Raw genomic sequence first — 15,579 nt, forward strand, 5'->3', positions numbered from 1 at the left:
GTCACAATGTGCCTGGAGCACCATAACGAGGGTAAACCCAACCTCAACTCAGGTTTATTTACTGCATTATCATCTTGGGCCCTTGAGCAAGGCTCTTAACCCTCTGTGCTCTAGGGGCGCTGTATCCTGGCTGACCCTGTGCTCTAAGAGCTATGCAAATGAACGATTTCAATCTGCTGGTATGTACACGTGACAAGTAAAAAAACACCTTTCCTTATAAACATATATAAATTATGCAACTTCTTTGCAATGACTTATGAGTATGGCATTTATTTACAGACAAATGTAACATTTCTCAGCATGTTCATTGATTCTGCAGTAAATGCCCTAAAGCAAAGTGTGCATAAATGCTTATATATGCACTCTATTTTTCTGTCAGTCTACTGTATATGTGTGTATTTATGTGTGTGCATTTTATAGGGTGGAAATGGTGCAGTGGAGGCCGAGAGTGAACGTAAGTGCTTATGACTGTGCAGTGAGCTCATTAATGTGGAGGTGGTCCACCACTTTATGGAGCTGTTCGATGCGCACTTACACAGCGTGAGTCACTCAAAGCTTCACCCCCATTCTCTCTTTTACTGCCTCCCCTTTTCTCTTTCACTTCATCAATTTCTCACCCTCTTCACCTTTTCCTCTTTGCTTTTTCAGCCTTGCCTCTGGCATAAACAGCACCCTTTCGGAACGTAGGATTAAGTGGTAATGCTGTTGCTTCGCTCCACTGTTTTCTCGATTAACATTTTTTTGCAGGTGTTTCCAACAGCGATGACGATGATTCGTGGCGAATGCGTTTAGAGTGGGCTAGAGCAGTGAAAAAAACGGGTATATGTGTGTCCTTCACAACACTTTTTACTTCTCCCAATTAGAAATGAGCTTTTAGCAGGCAAATTAATCATATAACAATCTGGGCTTGACACTTACTGCAGCTATAGTTAAATGTTCCATGTCTTGGTATAATTACAGCATTATTAAAACATGACTGGCCTCCAGCAATGTGCTGCCATTCTCTACAAGCTTTTGTCAGTATCTGACAAGTGTAAACACAAAGCACTGGATATCATTACATGTATATATGCTGTGTCTGGATACAATGACAAAAAAAAAAACAACAAAAAAAAAAAAACATGTTGCTAGACATCGGTTCGCGACGGCACAAACACTTTCCCGAATGTCAGTATTATTCAGAACACACAGGAAGTCCTGATCTGAATTTGCAAAACAACCTGTTTACCTCTGTAAGGCAGCTCCTAGAGCATCATGAAGACAATCTGAGCTCCTTCACAGGCAGGGGAGATGATCATTATACTGCAATTATCATTATGCAGGTTTGGAATATAAAAGAGGATCAAGTGAATAGCAATATGATCTCATGGAGCTCCAAACAAATTGGCTCAATTATTACTAATCAGCGGAATATAGGGAGTGCGCTGGATGTGCTTTAGTCACTGGAAAAGTTTAAGTGGAGAGTGTTTTGGCCATTTTTTTTTTAACCTCTGTCGTGCACCGGTTGGTCGGATCGGAGGAGTGCATCATCAGAGCTCCTTCCAGCATTGCGTATGACTCAGTGTAATTATCCGTCCATTTTTATATCTGAAGTATCTGTGCTTCTGCCATCAGTGCCTTAGACTACATTTCTGAGGGCTTGATTTTGTACAGGCAACAAGCCCTTGTTTGTTTGTGTGTGTAAATGTGTATGCATATAGTTTTTGACACTAATATGACATGGGGTAGCCACTGTTGGCATTAAAATCAGTTTGTATATGATGTGCAGGAACCCCATTGGTTTTCATGTAGTTTTTATTCGTGCCCAGTACAGTAATTATTTGTGCTCATTAAAAGACACTTTTGCTCCATGCTGCAGTGAAAATGTGAAGTGGATATGCAGAGTGGCTATAAGTGCTTATGACACTTTGCCATCCTTTCACCGAAGCTGAAAAAAGACACTCTCCTCTGTTCACTGATAAATTTTCTCTAAAAGAGCACAACATGTCCTAAAGCACTATGTTTTTGAAGCTGTTTGACTCACCGGGTTCATATTCCAAGTTTCGTCAATCGTTTAATTTGTTGCTGGACAAATGACAACTGGCAACAAACTAATTTAGCAACTGACTAATTTGTAGTATGATGTTAGGTTGGCAATACGTTTATAACCTTGGAAACTGGGATTCAAATCAGCTCCGCTTGAATTTTGAGAGCTCTTTGTATATTGGTGTGGTTTTTTTGGGTTTTTTTTTAGCATTTCTTCCATAATTTACACTGATTGTGCATCATGACCCAAACATGAATGTGGATTGTTTTGACCAGTGAGTGCTTTCATAATTCATGAATATTTTGAACACTTCATTATGTCAATGGATCTCCCGTTTGCACAAACTGTGTCCATTCAGAGGTCAAAAGGATTCTTTGGTGGTATTTCATCTGCATTTAAATAGAGAACAATCATACCAGAATTGGATTTCGAGTCCTGCAAGGCTGCGAATGTGCGAAAACGCCGTGTGTTTGTTTGGATGTATGAGTAAATGTGTGTTGCCATACGCTAATGAGGTCCTACCTTAGGGCAACGGCTACTTTATCTAGAAAGGGTAAGTGCATGTGCAGGTGTTTGTGTCCAGTGTATGAGTATAAATCTTAATGCTTGAGGTTCTGCAGTGGTGCATGGCAGTAGATGACTCACCCGTCAATCATGTGACTCATTAATCACTGCAGCTCCCTCTCTCTCCCTCTTTCCCCCTCTCTCTTATTCTCTCTCTCCATCTTTCTTTTTCTCTCTCTCTCTCTCTCTCTCTCTCTCTCTCTCTCTCTCTCTCTCTCTCTCTTTCTCTCTTTTTCCCTCTGCACCCCCCTTCCTTGGTTTCATTGTGTCTCTATAGTTATTCCTGTCACATCAATAGCCTTTTTACATTCCAGTCTCTCTCTCTCTACTATTGTGAATGACTCTTTCATATATACTCCTTCATGTCTCCTCGTTTCATTGAATGCCATCATAGTCAATTGGCTGAAGAAAATGGAGGTTTATTTTTCAATGAGATGCGATTTTATAACGTCGTAGCGGGTTTACTACATAGTCTTGCATATATCCGTGCATCTGCAAAAGCGAGAATGTGGAAAACCTTAATCTTCTGATCAGTCTATTGTCCGAAATGCTTGACTGAATTAATTGTATCTTTATCTTTTCCACAAGGCTTTTAATATAGAGCACTTGTTTTGTTCATATTTCATGTCTTTGTTTGAGGCTTATAATTTTCTATGGCTCCTTTTTGCACACGGATTTCGATCACGTCCGTCAGCTGATAAATGCATCTTACCAGACTTTAGGCGACAATTGCAACCTTTTTATATTGTCAACGTTACAGGCAGGTGAAAAAAGGAACAAAGCTACACTGTACAATCTGCTAGTCAAAGTACACTTTTTGTCAAATGTAAAATGAAACAGTGCACTTGAAAGCCTTAAATGGCACATTATCCTGGATGACTAATCAAACGCTCCCCCAATAAGTCAGTTTAAAAAAGCGATCTTTAATAAAATAGTGGCTTTTATTCTTTCTTTTTTCATATAGCAAAACTAGTAATCAACATGCTGTTATTTACACATTGCACACACTTGTTTATTTCACACTGTACAACTTACAATCTGGAAGGTGACATCAACAACAATTTCCTTTCACAAGACTTTGATTCACTTGTGGAAACAATTAAAGATTTATTTCTTAGGGTTTTTTTTGTATATTTATTTTAAAATACCACAGTTTTTCAAAGAGGCATGTTCCCTCATATATTTTTTTTTTTTCATTTTTTTTAAAGATGCAAATACAGATAGACGTGCAGACGTTTCAACCTCAGGTCATTTCCCAAGACTTTTCAAGTGTTTTAAAACTTCTTTTGAGTAGACATAATATATACAGCTTTCTTCTGACCCTCAAGACAAAGATACAAAGTGTTGATAGAATGCTAGAGGCAACCCATAAATAGTAATAAAGGCGTTTTTAAAAAATGTTTACGTGAGGCATAGAGAAAAATCATTGGCAAGGTGAAAGAATACTGAAAGACTACCATCACAGGACATCCATCCATTAAAGACACCTTTCGTTTTGCATTTATTTAAACAGAATGGAAGATTTGCTTTCAAGTTTGTGGTAGATATTTGTTTTTGTTTTACGTAAAGTTTTTTTTTAAGGGTGCAAGACCTGCATGCACATTAAATAGAGCCATATTAAGACAAAACAAAAAAGGTGATAAAAACTAAACATGGCCTATGAAAAAGATGGGTCAGTAATAATTTCACTAGTGACTCAAGAATTCAGTCCCAAGCTGAGACCCTTTTTTTAATCACATCGATTAATCAAGCATCAAAAGTAATCTTTGTGTAAACATGGGTCTCTTGCAATTGGCACCTAAAATGTTTTGACATGCAAGAGTTAAACCATACCTGAATGAAACCTGTCAAATTCACCCGTAAGTTCTCTCACCAAATGAAAATGTAAACTGCGAGAGGAACAGAATGCAAACACACATAGAGGGTCCAGTACCTCATTAACATCGCTTTTCTGACCTAACCTGGAATGTTAAAAAAAAAAAAAAAAACAAGAGTGGAGAAGTAACATAGAATTAGTCTTTCCTCAGCCCTTAACCTCACTCCCTCACTGACTCTGATTATTTTTTTCTTTGTTCTCCTCACTCTTTTATCATCGCTATGGTTTTATCACAGGTCTTCCCCACAGATAGAGAACTATCTAGAACAGCCTGCGATTGTAGTAAATCTTCTCAATGAAGTTCTCCAGCTCATCGTCACTTTCTGGCACAGGCTCTGGCTCATCATACGCATAGTCTGGGTGGTAGTAATAGCCAGGTGCCACTGCACTAGGAGGAGAGCGGGCTTTGGGCACTGGGAGCATCTGGTAAGTTCGGGGATGAGGAAGGATGTAGTTAGAAATGACTGTATCTGCTAAAGGGTAGACGTTTTGAGGCCGACGTGCCCCTTGCACCCGATTTCGCTCCCTCCCCTTGGCTCTGTCTTTGTACCTACGTTTTGGAGGCTTGAAGCCATAACTTAAAGGGTCTCCAAAGTTGTAGTCAAAGGAGAGTGCAGGCTTTGTGTAAAAACGTGGTTTAGGAGATGGAAAATAGACAGGGTAATAGGCTCGATATGGCTTCTGATAGTAGGGAAAGGAAGGATATGCTAATAGCTGCTTCTCTGGCTTAAACCAGTAGTCCTGCTTGTTAAACTTGGGTTTGCTTTTCTCCTTGTACCACTTTTTATAGGGGTTTATCTTGTAAGAGGCTTTCTTTGGGGATTTAGGGTATTGATAAATAGGAGCCCTCTGTTTGGCTTTCAGTGGGACTAAAGGCCTGAAACGGGGGGCATTGTTTGGTGGTGGGTCCTTCCTCTTCTTTTTCTCCTCCACATCTGTTATAATCTCAACTACATCATCAGCAGGTAAGTGCAGTTTACTAGAGATTTCGATCAGCTTGTCAATTGTCTCTGGGTCCATTTCATCATCATCACTGTCCTCCACTTCGTTAGACCGCTTGTCCTCAGCCACGTTGTTGAGCAATAAAGCGTTCTTCCTGTCTTTCATGTAGGAAGCTGATTTTTGCTTCCTCCCCATGTATTCCAGAAGCATGTCAGAGGCAATGTCTGCAAGTCTCTGTTCTTCCTCCCGTGCCTCTTGTGCCTCTGCCTCCTGTTTCCGCACCTCCTCCTGCTCCGCACGTGCCCTTGCCTCTTCTTCTTCACGTGGAAGCACCTCCTCCTCCTCTTCTATGAAATCAAAATCATCCATGAAGTTTCTGTCAAGCTGTGAAGGGTTTCTCTCTCTCTCTTCCTGCCACTTAAGCTTCTTGCTGGCCAAGGCAAGCTGCTGGTTATAAGCTTTGTAGCCTTTCAGAGGTGGGAGGATCTCATTGTCCTGGAGACCAAGGTCAATGTTTTGAAAATAGCCCCGAGTTTTGCGTTGAAGTGAGGTGACAATTTGGGATGGGACCTCTGCTTTCTGTCTGAGCAAACTCTGCAAAAGCCCTTCCTTCTCCTCAAACTTGTTTTTGCCGTTAACATTCTGGTTTTCCTCATCAGAAACCCATGTGTCTTTTAATCCTACCTTTTCTTCTCCTCCTTTCTCTACTCCTTGCATCACCTCAGTCACTCCCAACACTGGTATCTCTATATTCTCCTCCACACCCATGCCTTCCTCAGGGTTTCTGTGGTCCTCCTTATTCCTCCACATCTCCAGCTCTTTCCATGGATCCTTCTTTATGTACTCCTCTGTCTCTACTAAATTTCCCTTCTCATCTTTATAAGGATGATCAAGAGCCTCTAACAAGACAGACACCAGTGCCCTGGCAGAGTCTATGTCTGCAAAGCGTTCCTGTCCCAGAGGAGTCTGGAGGATGCCTTCCACTTTCCTGTGCGTCCTGACTGCTCCAGCTGCTGTGGCTGGTTCTGGGTCCACCAGCCAAAGTGTTCCATTGCTGGTGCCCGTAGGAGGGCTTTCAGTAAGCAGTGGGGCAGCAGCAGGTAGCTGTGGAGCAATGCTGAGCAGGACTAAAATGAGAGTAGAGGAGGGAGAATGGCAGCAGGTCATGTCCTTGCAGAGCAGACCAGATGGGGCTGGGGGAGAGGGGACAGGGTTGAGCACCTTATAAAGACAAACAAAAAAAACAAAATGAGTCAATACTGGTGAATTTATGCAACATTTTTTTTTTGACGCATGACACATTACACTCTATATAATACATTTCCAGACCAAAGCTTTTGTCAACACCATATTACTAACATCAGCACTTTTTTCCCATAAAATCATAATTTAATGATAATTTAATTGGTTTATATGATGAAAAGCAACAGTTCCATGAACATCTCTCTCTCTATCTCTCTCTCTCTCTCTCTCTCTCTCTCTCTCTCTCTCTCATTCTCTCTCTCTCTCTCTCTCTCTCTCTCTCTCTCTTTTTATATATATATATATATATATATATATATATATATATATATATATATATATATATATATATATATATATAGAGAGAGAGAGAGAGAGAGAGAGAGAGAGAGAGAGAGAGAGAGAGAGATAGATAGATAGATAGATAGATAGATAGATAGATAGATAGATAGATAGATAGATAGATAGATAGATAGATAGAATGGTTTAATCTTTTTAAATATTGATCCTCTATTTGAATTATTAAAAACACAACTATATTAAATTTATATAAGAAATATATTAGATTTGAATTAGATTAGATTCGATCTTTTTTTTTTTTTACCTAGTGTACCAGCGCAAAAAATCCCGACTCATTCACATTCCCATGGTGGTCTTTGTTTGTTGATTCATGAAATCCACAGACTGACTACACTACAGCAAAACCGTAAAACATATAATAGACATATAACAATTTCTTTGCTTTTAACAAAAGATTGTTTCTCAGCCAGAATGTAACTTTTCGCACATAAATGGTCTATATGCTGATGCGGGAGATGTGGAGCTGATATGTACGATTTAATCATATAATTAGTATGTGATCATAATCAGTATTTAATAATAATTAGTATTCAATCGTAGTCATCATTATTGCAGATAAGTGCATATAAGGAACCTGCTTAGTTTATTTCGGGTTTTTTATGGACATACTTGAAAAAATATGACTTACTGCTGAAGCTAGGGTACTTATCATAATTTCTTATCAGAATAAATTATTGAAACCGTATTATTCTGTCTTATCTAAAAGGGAAAATTTGTTAAATATATTCACTATTTCTGTCGTTTTTCTGTCAAATCCGTGCCTTGTAGAGCTCTTTTCTTGAAGGTTTCCAGTTAGATCATTGCGCGCTTCCTGATTCGCATTCCCATACTTATGTTAGACTCTTTATTCCAAATAATGTGCATTCCAAAAAAACAAGCTTAGAAACGCGACTCACCTGCGACTCAAAATTCAGCTGCAACTCAAAAGCGCTCCCGTGTCTTCTCTTTTCTTCCTACTGAAGCTAGAAGATATCGGTCCGTATTTAATTCGAAAACTAAGATTTAAAAAAAGGATAAAAAAAACTTTCTTTTCCAGGCCCAGACTGATATTTGTTCACAGTTGACACACTCCTGTGCTCACACGTGAAAGCTGCTGTTTGGTTTTTGCTGCACGTCCGTGTGGTGCGCGATATTTTTTTCCACCAGGACCACGGACAGCTCAGCGCCGATAAGTACGGGCGCGTGGGGCCACGTGACTGACGAGTCATCGCGCGCCGCCTTTGACGTCACTCGCTTCATTGATAAGAATTTCGTGTCTCGTTTGAACTCGCAGGGTTTCGTTACGCTGCTCTGATGAATGAACGGAAACAGCATGAATGAAGCGACTCCCTCCATTAAAAAAAAAAGCAATACGGAGAGCACCGTGCTTGGAAATCAGAAACATATTCACGCATTTAGCGAGCTCTCCAATCCCTTTTATTCATTAAGTGACGCGAAGAATGAAGATCAATTGTGCGTATTTTAATTGGGAAGATAATTGGAGAAGTCAAACTTCTATATGGTGCATACACGCCGGTCTTCTGGATCAAGATTTCGGTATTCCCATCACAAAGCACCACTTTTCCCCCCCGTCTTTGGTGTAAAAATGTGTAGGGACTGAGTGGCCCGATAATCGGACCTGGACCGAAGCCAGACGGCTGAGGCCGCCGTGACGCACGCGGCTTCCGCTCCGCCGCTCCATTTCCGCTCCATTTCCCGAGCACCTCCAATTTGCCAGTCTTTGTCTCCCTGCGCCCGTCGCCGACTTTCATCCATCTGCCTCGCGCGTCATCCTCTCATTCTGTCCCCATTAAGAGGCTGTGATTTGCGGAAATTAAGTGCATTTTTTGGATTCAATTATTATGTTTTTACATGCACGTGTCTCTAAGAATAGGCCGCATCGGCATGCAATCCAGGATTTAATCTGAAGATGCGATGCAGCAGACTTTTTACCCAGACGGATGTTCATTCTCGTTATTTAACCCAACAATTGAACAAACACTCAGGCACGTGTCCTGACCCAGTCCAAACCCGCCAAACCCAGTTTATAATTCGTGTAATTGAATTAGTCGCACTGCGCATACTAAAGTCCCCCGAGTCCCATTGAAAGTAGCCTGCACACAGTGCCAAACAAAAAGAAATCGAATTTTCTGCACTTTTCTAAAAATGCTCCATGCGTCATGGCAAGATCTTGAAAAATGCTAATCAACACTGTGATACAATGAGGGCCTTCGGTCAAACGGGTATATCTTGACACGCTTTAAACACTTCCAAAAATCTCATTGGACACCTTTTTTTTTTTAAGCACGATGTTGGACTCTAAATCCATATACTATCACCACAAAACGGAGTAACGCTCTTGTGTTTCTACCTGGGTTGTCATCGGTTAGGGGGCAGAGGGCAGAGTGTGATCCGCCTTGGCATTATCGACTGCCACTCAGCATTAGACCAGTGACGGCCCTTCAACTATGCGCTTTCCATCCCCCGCGCTGACTCACCACCACTCCAGACCCTCTACCAGCAGAATAGTGTGTGTGTGTGTGTGTGTGTGTGTGTGTTTCGGGTTATCACGTACCCAAATAGTAGAGAAATTCTCAGTGTTTTACTTAACACAACTGACTTTATTCACTATCACCATCATCACCATCATTTTTATGTTTATCATCACTGTCATTACTTTCACTACTAATTATTAACATTCTTTGTATGCATTTAATCCATACACTCCTTTTTTCTTCTTTTTTTCTATTTTCCCTTAGACATATTGCCCGCAATTATAAAAAAAAAAAAAATGCTTATCAGTTGTTAATGCATCAAAGTACAAAAGGCGCTTAATGGAAGTGGCATAACATGCCCCCCTTATGAATAAAATCATTTCTACTCCCACGCGAAGAGAACGAAAAAAAAAAAGTATGGCTCTAAAAAAGAAAAAAGAAAAAAGGTCCTCGTATGTTTCAGATGCTCCTCCGCTGCGGCTCAGGCGTAATGATGTGGAACCCGAATCCAGCGCCCACGCGCGGAGTGGGGGGTCGCCTGAACCCACCAAATGTGATTTTATTGCCGGTTCCGGTGAAGACAAAAAAAAAAACAAACACCCATTCCCCCTAAGGCGAGCTCTGAGCCGCGGAAAAACATGTCGGACAGGAAGGTAGCTTTGTGCGCCACGTGGCCTCGAATAAGCTAGCCTGCCACGTATTAACAAGGGCACCGCGCGCGCCCCCGCGTCATCGCCGGAGACGTCTAAATATCCCCCAAAACGCGAACAATAACCGGCGCGTCTATCGCGATTCTTGCGCGTTATGGCAAATGGGAACTCAAATCGGTGCGTGAAAACGTGTCCGGTGTCTGCTTTAGTTTGGATGTTATTAAGAGCGCTGAAAGATGCACAGAGCAATTTTTTTTCTTTTTTTTTTTGCCCAGTTCCCGGGCTGATTCGGGGCATTAGATGTTTCGTCGCCATTTCACGTTCTCTTAGACATCTGCACAAAAAGAAGCACAATGAAACTATATTCTGTAATAGAACCGTTTTGGGTGTAACGTTTGGTGTGAAATAATAGGGTTTTGCCTTGTAAATCTGTGTGTGTGCACCGAGATTTTGTTTTTGCACGTCAGCTTGAGATTGGCATATTTTACTGCCACTATGAGAGAAAGAGAGAAAGAGAGAGGGAGATTATACGAGATGGTAGGGATTAAAAAAAAGAAAATAAAAAAAGGGGCAAACTAATTTTACAAGGTTGTAAAAGATATTTCCCATATATTTCTTGTGCATATTATATGGTATACTGGAAAGGTGGGCTGATCTTTGCGCGCGGCTTTGACACGCGTTAAATCCGGCACGTTCGCATTTATTCCGAAATAAAAAAAACGCGCCGGAGAGACGGAGAGACGGAGGCGCCTGTGAGAGATTACACGGCGGGCAGCTCGGGCTTTGTATTCGGGGTTAATGAACCGCTTCATATCAGTAAGAGCCGTCGGTTCCCCAGGATCAATCACCTTTTCTCTCACGCGGGGGAAAAGGAGGAGAGAGAGAGAGAGAGAGAGAGAGAGAGAGAGAGAGAGAGAGAGAGAGAGATCAGCATTTTGCGTTTTTTGGCCAAGATTTTAGATAAAGCGCGATTTAAATCTGTCGATGTCTGATTAATGACGAGCCGCAAAAAAAAGAAGAAGAGTGGGGAAAGAGGGGGGGAAAAGAGGGGGAAAGTAATTAAGGTCCATACAAACGAATAAATAAACGGAGAACCCTGCGGTTAATTAATGCACTTAAGGCTTTATGCAGCTGTGCAGTCACAGCTGGTTAAAATAAATATATATGTATATCTGTTTGCACTATTTACACATTATCTATCTATCTATCTATCTATCTATCTATCTATCTATCTATCTATCTATCTATCTATCTATCTATCTATCTATCTATCTATCTATGTTTTATATATAGATATAGGTCAAAATAGATATGCAATCAATTTATAACATTTCGAAATTGAATACTACACATTAAACAAATTGAATTTCTCGATAATATCCTTCACAGAAGAGAATAAATTCGCTTTTTCTCCTCCACCTTTCATTTTAATTCTATTTTATTTCTTAATGTTTCGTTTTACTATATTTGTTTTACTATATATATATATATATATATATATATATATATATATATATATATATATATATATATATATATATATATATATATACAGTATATAGTAAAACAAATATATGTGTGTGTGTGTGTGTGTGTGTGTGTGTGTGTGTGTGTGTGTGTGTGTGTGTGTGTGTGTGTGTATTTTTAATTTAAAAGCATTTGGCAACCATTAATACATACTGGTTGAAATCAGTGTAACCTAAAAGTTAAACGTGAAAAGTGTTTATGTGTATAAATAATACACAGCAATTATGACCCTTTTTTATAGCCACATGACGACTATGCATCGAGACCCCAAATTTTTAAATATCAGTTCAAACGGGAGTTTTTATTATATTTGTTTTTGTTCCTAATAAATTAAAACTTTAAATTTAAATTTATTCGTATTTAGAGACATATCTTAATAGTATTAGAGAGGATGTTCAATATCTTATGACTTATTAAAAGTTAGTATTTACGTCCTCTGTTATCAGAATATATATATTTTATAGTACATGTTCTTGAACTTGCACTTCGCTCCAGACACCGGTTTCAAAGCTAATTGCATTTGTTGTTCTTTTCATTTCTGGGGGGATCTGAAGCGTGCCTGTTATTTCACGTCATGTCCGGTAGAGGGCGCTATGGCGTCGTGCGTTTAAGCTATATTTTTCTGATCTACTCTCATGAGACGTTGCCAGGTTCTCGTTTAAATCAGGAATCATGGGATGTATATTTGAAAGGTCTCTTTGAAAACGTCAATGATCTTAGAGTAAAAGGTCCCCTTGGGTTGACGTTTATGTGAAATCACATGACAGGGTAAATAAGTAAATGAATGATTAATTTAATATATTAATAATGCATGAAAACACTTGTTGGTATTCCCTTTTAAGGAGACAAACAAGTCAGCAGGAATGTGTTTAGAGCTTAGATTTGCTCCAGCCTGCAAAAATAAAAAATTAATAAATAAAAAAATCTGCTCTTTCTTATCAAAAAGCTTTCGAACATTGTCGACGTGTTTACACTCGAAATCGCTTCAAGCGTGCTCACGTCAACTCCGCAAGGAGTGCATGCGTGACAAGACACGGACGCTCACAAGTGTCCTTCAAAACTCCTTGCAGAAATGAAAACTGTTATCGGTGATCAGCGCGACTGGACGGGAAGTCATTTGAGAAATGCTTTAAACTGGGTAATTTGCCGATGTGACTCATCCAAGACACCCACAAGGCTACAAGTCTCTCTGCTCCAACCAAAAGGGAGGGAGGGGAACGAATTATGAGAGTGTGTGTGTGTGTGTGTGTGTGAGAGAGAGAGAGAGAGAAAGAGAGAGAGAGAGAGAGAGAGAGAGAGAGAGAGAGAGAGAGAGAGAGAGACGAGGGTGTTGTCATAACACAGTGGGGACCAAATGTCCCCACAAGCAAAAGAATATTTAACAGTTTTGGCCTCTACCCCCACCCCAATCATTATTATTAATATTATTATTATTATTATTTATATATATATATATATATATATATATATATATATATATATATATATATATATATATATATATATATAAAATGTTTAAGCCAAAATTTTAAAAAACAACAACAAAAATCGAAATGATTCTTTGTGGTTAGTGAGGATAGGTTTTATGTTGAGGCAGATCATTAATAATTATGAGAAAGTAAGGTTTTCACAAGGATATTTAGACAAGTGTGCGTGTGTGTGTGTGTGTGTGTGTGTGTGTGTGTGTGTGTGTGTGTGTGTGTGTGTGTGTGTGTGTGGTTGGGAAAGCAAGAGAAAGAGAGACATACGCAGGCAGACAAACACGCACATACTCACTGGGTGAGAGAGGGGGAAAAGTATAGAAGATGAATGGAGACGATGGGTGAGTATGTGCTAGTATGACCCGTGGAAAAAATAGAAACATACAACGTAGAGTCACGTTCGCCTGGAGAGCAGAAAGATGTGTAAGCCTCTCATCACTTTTATGTTCACAGTGAAACCTTAACCAAATTCCAAAAACCTATAACATGAGAAGCAGGAAACGGCCACAGAGCTCTCAGGACATTGGCCTCAAGTCGGTGTGTATGAAGATTGCTGATTATAGTCATTGTTAAAAGCATTGACATACAGTATTAAAAAATGCAGATATGTTCTATGTTCCATGAATCATTTCATGCACTCCTCTCTTCTTTTACTTAGACCTTATTTTGCCAGTACTCAAACGAGAAGCACCATATACCATATTCAGACTGCTCTTACTTTATCTCTGAGCTCGTGAGATCTGCGTCAGTATGTGTGAAGTGACTTCCTCCTACAGTATATGCGGATTGTTTGCATGTGTAGGCAAGGGTTAGAGATAACGTCTGTGTAATTTCCCAATGATGGCCAGCCCCATGGGACCCAACACAGGAGATGAACTGACTTGAGCTAAGTACTATTAATCGTTTAATTACCACTGCCTGATTTAATCCATCAAATCATGCCATGGTGTGCCTTGTACACTCAGGTCATTTGTGCCGTCAGCAAATTGCTCAACAGCAGACATAATGCTGTTGTTCAGTTAGTAAGTGCTCAACTGGTACCACCTTCTCTCAGGTGGGGGGGTAAGTATACTTCAAGGCTTTTCTCTGTTCTGGCACCGGGGTGGTGGAAAGAACTTCCCTTAGATGTCCAACAAGCAGGGTCCCTGGCTATCATGTAATGATTTGTGAATCTTAATATCATATATCAATATCATTGCATATCAAATGTTTAAACTGAGTACATGTACTAAATCAATTTAAAAAAATCATTTTAAATTTAAAGGCCACTAGACAAGAAATTTGGGACAGGACCATGTTTACCACTTTATAGAATACTTTCTTCTTTTAATAAAAGTCTGAATACATGTGGGAACTGAGGAGACTAGTTGCTGGAGTGTTGGGAGAGAATATTCATGATGCATGATTCTAGCTGCTTAGCAATCCTGGGTATTTTTTGTTGTATTTTTCATTTCATGATGTGCCAAATGTTTTAAATTTGTGACGGGGCTGAACTGCAAACAGGCCAGTTCAGCACCTGGACTCCTCTACTTCAAAACCATGTTGCTGTAAAAGATGTAGTACGTAGTTCAGCTTTGCTTCGCTAAAATAGGAATGGATTGCTGATAACAAGATGGATCGTCCCTCTTATTTTTAGTTTGGAGAAGGCACTGTCCATGGTTCTCAAAAACATTTGACAACAAAATAGTTTTTTCACTTTTCCTCAGTCTATTTTAAATATGTTTTGGCACAGAGAAGATGCAGCATTTCTGGATTCTCTTCACATATGGCTTGTTCTTTACATTTATGGCATTTGGCAGATGCCTTTATCGAGAGCGATATACAGCTATCTTAGTTATACAGCTAAGCAATTGAGGCCTAAGGGTCTTGCTTAAGGGCCAGGCAGTGGCAGCTTGTGGTGCTGGGAATTCATCTCATGACCTTCTGATCTAGTAGCCCAACATCTTATCCACTGAGCTACCACTTCTTTGCATAATAGAGCTTTAATCTGCATTTGTGAATGTCACAGAAAACTGTTTTCACAGACAATGATTTCTGGAGGTGCCGCCTGAGGGCCTGAAGATCACAGGCATCCAATACTGTTTTTCAACCGTGTCCCTTCACACAGAGACATGATGTACTCTAGATGAAGAAATATTCAATGTGTTCACAATTTGATGTTGAGAAACATTATTCCGAATTTTTTCAATAATTTGTAGACTATTTTTCACAGATTGGAAAACCTCTACCCATCTTTATTTCTGAGAGAATCTAAGAGGCCTCTCTATTTAAAGAATCTTGGGTTCAGACATTCCCTGTATGGATCGTGTTTTAGCTGGCAGAATAAGGCAAACATTTAGAGTTAAAGCTGTCCCAAACACCACAGACTAAACTTGCAAAAGGCAATGGCCCATGTCTAATGACTAATGTGCAGATTAAGAAGTCCTGAAAGCTTTTT

At 39.8% G+C, this 15,579-nt stretch overlaps 1 protein-coding gene across 2 annotated transcripts in view; it reads right to left on the reverse strand.

Annotated features, from left to right (window-relative positions):
• Positions 1 to 3,580: 3,580 nt before the first annotated feature.
• Positions 3,581 to 15,579, reverse strand: part of LOC310740949 (uncharacterized protein) — a 29,688-nt gene continuing 17,689 nt past the window's right edge. The window contains exons 1-2 of one of the 2 annotated variants that reach the window (XM_083568227.1): positions 7,907 to 8,179; positions 3,581 to 6,629 (exon numbers count right to left, since the gene is read on the reverse strand). In XM_083568227.1, coding sequence (XP_083424353.1) covers positions 4,728 to 6,575 — 1,848 coding nt within the window. In that variant the 5' untranslated portion in view covers positions 6,576 to 6,629; positions 7,907 to 8,179 and the 3' untranslated portion in view covers positions 3,581 to 4,727. Of the gene's footprint in view, positions 6,630 to 7,906; positions 8,180 to 15,579 lie in introns of those variants that run through there. The other variant, XM_083568228.1, reaches the window with a different exon arrangement.

The sequence above is a fragment of the Silurus aristotelis genome (genome assembly GCF_946808225.1).
Source record: "Silurus aristotelis genome assembly, chromosome: 18".
Lineage (NCBI taxonomy): Eukaryota > Metazoa > Chordata > Actinopteri > Siluriformes > Siluridae > Silurus > Silurus aristotelis.